Genomic DNA, 9,403 nt, shown 5'->3' on the forward strand with positions numbered 1-9,403 from the left:
AAAGGTGGAGGCTTGGGGGTATTTTATAGCCCCCTTGGAAAAACTAGCCGTTATATAGCCGTTGCCATACCGGACACGTCCGACATACATACCGGACACGTCTGGTATGACTTACACTGCGCCAACGGTAACTGAGTTATGTAACATTGTGAGGCGTCAGAACTCCCGATGAATGCTAGAACTTCCGACCGTCGGAACTCCCGACTTACATCGAAACTCCCAACCCTCAACACATTTGAAAACTATGGTAACTGAGTTAAAGTATGTGAGGTGTCGGAACTCTCGACTCATGCTGAAACTTTAGACCGTCGAAACTCCCGACCCTCAAGGCTTTTGAAAAATAGCCGTTGGCTTCTGGCCGTCCATACCGGACACGTCCAGTATGACCACCAAGTGAACTCTCCAAGTTAGTTAAGCACGAGATGTCGGAACTCCCGACCATTGCCAAAATTCCCGACGAACTAACCCAAGATCAACAATATTGTCATTGCTAGGCAAATACCGGACATGTCTGGTATTGCCAGACCAGCAAAAATCAGTTAGCTTTTTTGTCTCTCAAACACTCTAAAAACTCACATGAGTTGGCTTGAGCACTTATTAAACATTATCTATCAACATGATGCATCCCTCTTAATAGTACGGCATTCCTATTAACTCAAATTTAAAAGTATAATGAATTTAAACCTTTTGAGTTGATCTCTTTCAACTGAAGCTGTGTATTCCACTCTTCATCAAGTGAGGGTGCCAACATGTTGATATTGATCTTTTCACTTGAGCATACCCATCTTGAGCACGTGACTTGATTCTATTCATCAAATTTGAATAATCCCAAATGTATCGTCACTTCCATCAAACACACCAATAGTAATTTGATCCTCAACATAGACATGACCATCATAGCTTGATTAGTACCTCAATTAAATGCAAGTACTTCCATCTTCACCCTAGCTAGGTTCTTCGGCCGCCAAGCCGTCGCTTGCCCTTCACCCTTGCTTAGTACCTCGAAGCCTTTCATTGCTATCTTCACCATCTCAAGCCATCAAGTCACATCTTATTTTGAATCATCCATTCATTTGTATTGTTATATTTTTCATTTCAATTTAGCAAGCTTCAAATATGAGACCATTCCATATGCAATCCCTCATGTCTCATTAATTAATTCTTACAAGCTTGCTTTTACATAGTACATGAAAATCCCACAATAAATAAGCATTTATATGAATTTCATTTGCATTGTTGTCTTGTGCTTGAACTAGATTGTTTATACAACAACACATCATTTTGGCTTTCATTAAGTACCTGTGAGATAACCTATTACCTGTCCACACTTAGCAAACAGGTTAGACCTTTAATCATGTTGTTATTCAATCATACAAAACCCACTAAAGGGCTAGATGCACTTTCAACCCCCTTATAGACCAACCAGAGATCCTACACCTTATATATATTCGATAATGCTCTCCTCAGGGCGTCTGGACGGACGGCCGTGGATTCCCCACTCCCGTCCGTGCGATCCGCATCCCTTCCGCCCAATATACCGGCTCCCCCGATGCTCCCCTCATGGCTCCTCCATCTAAAAAACAAGATGCTAATTCCCCATTCCGGTGCTACTGCTCGTGCTCTCCTTGGACTCGCTCTCCTCTCTACTCCTCTCCTCTCCTTCATCCACCTCGACTCCACACCGCCGCCGCCGCCTCCCGCTCTCGCCATCCCTCCTCCTTCCCCGCCGTCGTCGGAGGAGAAGCAGCATCAACAGCAGGCTCCCAAGGTCGCATGCCCGCCGCCTCCCCTTCTCCAGCACACCGCGGGGACCACGCCCGCCCGTCCTGTTTGCCAGGAGGGCGTAGCAGCTCTTCGGGGCTGCGCCAGCCGCCCGCCCACTAGCAACCCCCACGCGACTCTGCGGCATCGAGCTCTGAACCGACGTCGAGCTCCACGTTGACGAGCCTCTATTCGTCCAAGCAGCAAGTAGATGTTGCGCTTGAAAAAAATGTTGCAAGTTTATGTTTCAAGTGTTTTAGATGTTTTAGAGATATGTTGCAAGTGTTTTATATGGATGTTGCAAAACTAGATCGAGATGTTGATATGTTGCAGTGGCTACGCACGTATGTTGCAGACGTCTGTTCTAAATGTTTTATCTGTTTTTTCATATGTACGTTTGTAAGTGTGTGTTATCTGGATGTTGCATGTATTTCACACATATGTTGCATGCATTTTATCTAGATGTTACATATATTTTGTAATGGCTTTTTCAAGCGCTTTTCAGTTGTTTTTACAAGTATTTCAGACGTACGTTAAAAGTATTTCGGTCGTTTCAAAGATACGTTACAAATGTTTTATTTATACGTTTTAAAAAGTAGATGAGGTGTTAAATCTCCCTCGTCGTAGGGCCGGACGTCCTAGTGTATTGTGTAATTTTAAATAAAACAGCTAAATTTCTCTACAACGATCATGTTACTCCGATTAGTAGTCGCGGTCCTAAAATAGACGGCTTTAAATTTGGTGACCACGGTCTGCATCTTCTTCCGTGGGCCTCACTCTCCCTCTCGCGTGCCCGCGCCGCCGCGATCGCCAATCGCCATGGCTCCTCATCCTCCCAACTCCCGCCCGCCAACGCCGACGGCGTCAGCGGCTGCGGGCACCTCCTCGTCGCGAATAGACTCGCCGTCGCTAAAGGCCGCGCTCGCAATGGCTCTCATCCACTACAACCGCCTCCCCGGCAAAGCCACCGCCACTGCCGCCGCCGCAGGCACATCGCCCCCGCCTCTCGTCCACTGGAAGCGCAAGGTGCTATTCCCCTAGCAGCAGCACCCCTCGGACTCAAACCCTACCCCCCGCCTCTGACATTCGATCTCCTTCTCCCGCCCAGGCCAAGGACCGGAAGCGCGAAATCCTCCGCCTCCGCGAGGAGCTCAAGCTCCTCCAAGGTACGTACGCCCATGCCAATCTATCCGCCGCTACTGTTCGGCTGGCCGAATCCCATTACCGGCATCGTGTCAATTGAGTTTGTTATGGGAGCAGATGGGGCGCGCGGGGAGGAGATGGAGCCCCCGGTCGCGTCGTGCCGGTGCCACTTCTTCGACGGGTGCGGGGACCTTCCACCGCAGCAGGGTGGCGGTGGTGGGGAGCACTGGGTTGACGAGGTGCTGAGGAGGAGGTTTCTCAGACTGGGTATGGCTTCGGTTTGCTTCGATGTGTAGTATTTTGAAATTTGTGTGGGCTGCTAATGGAATTTACACTTCTGTGATGTGTGACAGTGCGGTGGAAGGAGAAACGAAGGCGAGTGGATCGGCCTCTTCCAAGTTGTAGTTTGATTGGTTGGTTCTGCCTTGAATCTACTGTCATTATTTTAATGTCAAAACATCGAAAATTTGAAAAGTCTGTAAACAACAACCTTGCCCTTGCCTTGGACTTCATTTCTCCTGCAGTAGAAAATTTTGCCCTGTGACACTCATTTCTGATTATCTAGGGTTACTCTTGGAAGAGGAAATGTTATAATTTCTTCAGCTATAGTTTCAATTGTTTCGCTTCTCCAGATTTCAACAGTGAGGATGAGATGCAGCAGCTCAGCATGTCGATTGATTTCCTGGTGGAGCTATCAGACGGCATTTTTGCCAAAGTAAAATTCTATCATTTGTTCACAACTAAGGTATTTTTTGTTTCGTTTTTCTAAAGGTAAGATTCATTTGTGCAGAGAGAAGCTGGCCCCTCATTTGCTACATTTTCTCACCAAGCAGTAGATTTCATTTTGGGTAAGTTATAATTGATCTGTTATGTGTTTGTGCTCTGAACATTAATCTTTGACAAAAACAGAATTCAATGAGATGAAAAGTATGAATGTTCAAATGATGTTGCATATGCAATCTACGCTTGGTTGAAACGACCATGGGTAATCATTAATCATTCGGTAATCATGTTCCCTGTTCAGCTACACTGAAGAACATTCTTTCATCGGAAAGGGAAAAGGAGCTAGTTGGGGAGATAATCGATGGTTTAGTGACTCGTTTGATGAAAAGGATGTGCACCGTTCCTGAAAATCCTGGTACTTCAGATTCAGGTGACACTTGGTATATTTATTTTGTATTTGTTTTCCCAGACAAACACATTTAAAGTAATGACATGGTGCAGTGGCACAGAAGCTACGATTTTATTTTGTAGCATCACTGCTTCTCCATATGTTTGTTGGGTAGTGGACTTACCCTTTGATTAAGTTGATTGTAGTTTGGGCTCCTAAGTTATTCTTTGTTGATTCATGTTCATTGTTTCATATTTTTTTGTGAACATAAGCCTAGTCCCTTTGTTCTGCAGTGGAGCACAAGGGTCCTGATGCTTCAAGGATCCATTTTTTTAAAATATTTTTTTTTCTGTGTCCACATCTCTCTTAAGCTGAGTGTTAAGTTAAACTTGTGAAGTCATGGTCTCATGGACAGTATTTTCCAGTAGATACTGAAATGCAAAATAAGTATGTCTTCCTTAACATTCCATTTCCAATGAATCAGAATGCAATAATGCATGCAGCTTCCAAGTTTCATCTGCATGAGATAACTATGAGTATGTAGCTGTACTTTACATACTATCCCCATAATAATGTCAACTACACCTTAGGTACCGTTTGATTTTTAATCCTCATGATAGTGGTACCAAGTATGATAAATTAATTGGAGACTCATTACTTTTATGTTGTATATGTAGAAAGTGTTTTTTCCATTATTATACCCTTATTTTCTTGTTTTCCTGAGTTACTTTTTATCGTTTCGTTACTGAGAACTGAACATTAAATAAACGAGGAGCATTAAGCTCTGAATTCGACAATCAACAGACATGTCTGTTTGCTTCCTATTATAACATGCCTATTGATTTATGTTCCTTCCATCTTGTTCAATATTTTGCAGGATCAACTGGCTGCTCAGATGCCCAGTTCTCTGTGCAGCACTTATTCCGTAAGTTGGGAAATGATGAATTCATTGGTCAGCGGGTAATCCTTGCAGTTTCTCAAAAGATCTCAAATGTATCTGAAAGATTGCTCTTGGTTGATCCGTTTGATGATGCTTTCTCTGATATGCATGACAATATATTCATCATGTAAGCTGATCTTCATTTCTTTCTGATTTAAATTTCATTCGAAGAATCTTTACTCCTTAAGTCAATCATGAGTGTCCATTGTGTTCTTGAGAGTTGAGAATAAACATTTGACTTCTTTAGTACTGAATTATGGATGGAAAAATATTCATTAGTTCAGTAGTTTGCCCATTGTATATTTTTTCAATGCACAATAGTTCATATATAGAGGAAGTTTCAGACTGTCAGTAGCCTGGTTCTCCTTATATATTTGTATGGTCACTGGTTTTATATTATGGCTACTGTGTTGCAGGTTCTGTTGAGATACAAAACATCTTGTTTCCCTTTTATGTTGGCTTTATCCATTAATTTTTATTCAAAACATGCTATGCTATGATATTCCGAGTTGGCATAATTCTGAAAGATTGTAGTTTTGATTCAGCTAGTTTTATCTATGAGGGTCATCAAAACTAGGACAGTTTTTTATGCTCTCTAATACGCCATATCTGAAGCAAGTTCTATCGATGCCTATTTAGTATCTGTTTATATGGATTGTATTCTTGCTATATCCATAAAGATTTTTTTTGTGTGTTAAAGTTGGACTCTAACTGTATCATTATAGGTTATGCATGCTCATTTTGTCCCATGTTGCAGGATTCAGTTACTCGAGTTCCTCATATCTGATTACATGAAAGTTTGGCTATGCTGCGAGCATATTGACAAAAGTTAGTGCATTCGTGCCCCCAACAGTCGTATTTTCTATTTGCTATTGTGCTATATGAATTGCATTGTCACTCAACATGACAGCGGAAAACATTGACTCACTTGAATTGGGGAAAAGAGATCGTATCCATTGTTTTTACTTTGCTAAATTCTTCTGGTTCTTATAACTGCTGTTTAATACCTTCCATTTCTGTATTATATCGCACTACATAATTAATTGCTGTATTTTGATTTACAGACATAATGTAGAAAGTACATTGACTGAATATTATATTGTTAATCACAAATCTCAATGGGAAACTACTTAAAGATACACACACCTGATGCCAGTTCAAATACTGATCCATCATTGTGGGTCACTAGAAGAGCTTAATTAACTTAAATAAAACTATTGTTCAGGACTTTTTGAAGAATGTACCAGATCTGTTCTCAAGGCACGCAATGATTTGCGAATCCTGGAAAACATGAATGGGCTTTATGTCGTGTACATTGAGCGTGTGGTCGGAAGGTTGGCAAGGGAGGTGGCTCCTGCTGCACATAAGGGGAAGCTGGACCTAGAAGTCTTCTCCAAACTGTTGTGCTGATAGTGCCTGCATTTGACTTTCCAAGCCCGACCCGGCCCACTAAATGCTCAGGTCGATTCAAAACCACGATATCATTGCTCCACTTAGATTATGCGTATTTACATTTCTGTTTATAAGACAAACTTTGGAATCTGGTAGTGGATCTACTTGTGTGGCCTGACATTGTTTCATGTCACTATTCATAGTTGATTAGTTTCATTTCGCTGACATAACTCCATACCCTGTGAGTTGCTATAGATATGCTTTGTCTACTCTGTAAATTTAGGTGCATCGAACGATTTCTGCACTTTGCCTTTACTCTCTACTGCTAGTTCAAAACAAAATGCATTGTGTACTCTGCAAATATGATAGTATAAAGTTTAAAAAACAACTTTTTTAGTTTTTACCCAAATACACGCCATTCATGTTGATAGGTACACATGCACATTTTGTATCTGCTTTAAAATGGGAGAGTGTTTTTCTCAGATTAGAACACATGATCACCTTACAGCCAAGCTATTTTTGCATGATGTGCAGAGGGTGCTGTTGTCTGTTGCCTTTGGCGTGCATGTTGTTTTCAACATTTCTATAACTTGCGAGACCGAAAGAAATTTACAATAGGCATGTCTGGGTGCCTTTTAGTCAACAAGTAATTTTCCCCCTTCACACTTGTGGTTTTATCAGGGTGCTCCTTGTGGCCAACTATATGATGATTAACTAGGGATGTAAAATGATTGGCTATTTGGCTCACACGTGTAACTGGGAGAATAGAGCAAATCTGGGACTGGGATCCATACTTGCTTGACATATCTGATTAATGTTGAGGAGGTATCGCAGCTTGCAGTTTGTTCATAGGTATATGCATGCACATTTTGAACTGGTAATCTTCCGTTCAGAATACCGCCAAAATTTTTCCATATCAGAGCCTAAATCTGTTTGTTAGTGAAAGTGGAAGGCATCTTAGTTCATTAGTTTGAAGGGGTCTAGCGAGGTTTGGAAATTCTCTAAAGTTGTTAGCCCCATTGCTCTTGCTTTAACAACATGCTAAAGACAACATAGTGGAATATGAGGAAGACTTTGATCACGTTCAAAGAACATAATTTTGGAAATGAAATGCCATATACCCAAGAATGCCAGTGTGCTTTCACTCTCCTTTTGGGAAAGAATGTGCTTGCACTCTTCACCCTAGGACAAGGTTGATAACCCCGTGCCCACTGCCCAGCTCGGCTCTACCAAATCGGTGCTTGAGTAGTTACATCACCTTTTAGTCAGCAACTATCATATCTCCCTGTCTCCACCTGTATAACAACAACAGCTATCACGAAGCAAGGTACTGGTAATCAATTATCTCAGGCTCTTCGGTGACTTTATCTTGGCTAAGCTCAACCGTCCTCTTCGTCCATTGACAAGCCCTTATGCCAGATCAATGCAAGGTCCTTTTCATGTAGACCAATCCCATGAAGCATCGTGCTGTGTCCTTTCCGATTCACGAGTCACGTGCATTTCGTAGCCGCCTGAATCTGGCCTTCAGCCTTCTTCCTGAACGGTGAAAGATCTACATCCAGTTTGCTATGATGTAGTTTTCTTACCTTTAAACCTGAAGGAACCGAATTGGTGCACAGTGCGCACTACTTCAGAGCTTGAAGGTTTAACTCGCTATTGAGCTCAGCTAACTGGTTGATCAGGGAAGTGAAAAATCTATTCAAAGATTTGATACTGCCATATGTCTTTATCAGATTACCTTTGATGAACTTGCTTGAGTAGAAGTGGTTTCTCTTTTAACCCTAGAGTACTATCCCATTAAAGATTAATATAGGCATGGTGCAAGCGGTAGAGTCTTACCGTCTGTGACCGGAAGGTCCCGGGTTCGAGTCGCGGTTCTCCTCGCATTGCACAGGCGAGGGTAAGGCTTGCCACTGACACCCTTCTCCAAAGACCCCGCACAGAGCGAGAGCTCTCTACACTGGATATGTCCTTTATATGTCATAGGACATTAAATTTATCGTATACTATATATTTGTACACTGACAAATTGTAATCTACAAATAAATCATGTACCTTCTGTATTTTCAGCCTGAAGTTTGGTGGAGGCCATCTAGAATATGATGTGATGATAAGCTGGTCGATTGTGACAAGCCTAACCACCCCCATATCTGAGGCTCTTACAGCCTGTTCGTTTGGTCGTATTTAACTTATAAATCATAGCTTATCAGCTAACAAATATTATTGTTCTCTCACATCAAACCAGTCAACAGTACTTTCAGCCATGGCTTATAAGCTAAACAAGTCCAAACGAACAGGGCGTATATATAGAAGTTGCAAGCATGCAGGTAGCAAATATAGGATATTATGCATAACCTTCTGTACCGGTGCGAGTCACACTCACGCCTACAGTAAGGGTTAGAGAGGAGGGCCACAGAAAGTCAAAAACCTTTTTTCTGATGTTTAGTTGTGGTGTGTGCAATCGTGCAGGTGTTTGGCTGCCGTGCTGTACTTGCTTGCACACGTCAAGCTAGATGACATGCTGGGTAACATGCTGGGTACGCTGAGCTCTTGATGGAGAGCTAGCTATGCGCAGCGGCGACAAGGAAATGGCTGGACTTTTGCCTAAAGCAGTTGCTTTGGTTAGTAGGACATGCATGCATTGACCTTTATTAAATTTCTTGCATCATTGTGTCTTGTTATGTATAGCTAGTCACCAGTCTCCTTCAGTCAATGCAATAACAAGAAGGCTCTCGGCCTGCTTGGTCGTTTGAAAAACTAAATGCACTATACAGCCTCATGCTCTCATGCATGATAGGATTTTTATCGTTGAGCAAGAAGATGGAGGCAAGATGAGAGTGATGTAAGCGAGATTAGTAGCTAGGGGAGAAAATGGCCATATATCTCCTCCACGCATCACAAATATTGCAAGCAACAACTAGAGGCAAACCTGATGTGATCACCTATCATTAGATTAGTCACATCATATATTTTATACTAAACCTATTTAGAGATATAAATATTAATAATAGTTTTTATAAATCTAGTCAAACTTTTGATTGGTTGACTTCTCAAGG

General features: G+C 42.0%; 1 protein-coding gene across 3 annotated transcripts; it reads left to right on the forward strand.

Moving 5' to 3' along the window:
- The first annotated feature begins 2,547 nt into the window (after window positions 1–2,547).
- On the forward strand, window positions 2,548–9,001 carry LOC136473021 (protein MULTIPOLAR SPINDLE 1-like). Of its 3 annotated transcripts, XR_010762465.1 has the most exons (11): window positions 2,548–2,787; window positions 2,870–2,927; window positions 3,022–3,171; window positions 3,258–3,317; window positions 3,537–3,619; window positions 3,695–3,752; window positions 3,929–4,057; window positions 4,893–5,082; window positions 5,713–5,783; window positions 6,181–6,416; window positions 8,817–9,001. XR_010762465.1 is itself a non-coding variant. In XM_066470719.1 (10 exons), the coding sequence occupies exons 1-10, from the start codon at window positions 2,581–2,583 to the stop codon at window positions 6,363–6,365; spliced, it is 1,191 nt and encodes a 396-aa protein (XP_066326816.1). In that variant the 5' UTR covers window positions 2,548–2,580; the 3' UTR covers window positions 6,366–6,728. The 3 variants fall into 3 exon arrangements, 2 of the variants coding, with proteins under 2 accessions (XP_066326816.1, XP_066326817.1); XM_066470719.1 differs by lacking the exon at window positions 8,817–9,001 and having other exon boundaries at window positions 6,181–6,728; XM_066470720.1 differs by lacking the exon at window positions 8,817–9,001 and having other exon boundaries at window positions 5,720–5,783; window positions 6,181–6,318.
- Window positions 9,002–9,403: the final 402 nt, after the last annotated feature.

The sequence above is a fragment of the Miscanthus floridulus genome, chromosome 8 (assembly GCF_019320115.1).
Source record: "Miscanthus floridulus cultivar M001 chromosome 8, ASM1932011v1, whole genome shotgun sequence".
Classification (NCBI taxonomy): Eukaryota; Viridiplantae; Streptophyta; class Magnoliopsida; order Poales; family Poaceae; genus Miscanthus; species Miscanthus floridulus.

What these genes read in the sequence shown, in the direction of transcription:
- LOC136473021 (XM_066470719.1), top strand. Translation starts at nt 2,581, where the DNA reads ATGGCTCCTCATCCTCCCAACTCCCGCCCGCCAACGCCGACGGCGTCA. An exon ending in GAGGAGGTTTCTCAGACTGG is followed by an intron (nt 3,172 to 3,257) that starts GTATGGCTTCGG and finishes GATGTGTGACAG; the next exon opens with TGCGGTGGAAGGAGAAACGA. An exon ending in CATGACAATATATTCATCAT is followed by an intron (nt 5,083 to 5,712) that starts GTAAGCTGATCT and finishes CCCATGTTGCAG; the next exon opens with GATTCAGTTACTCGAGTTCC.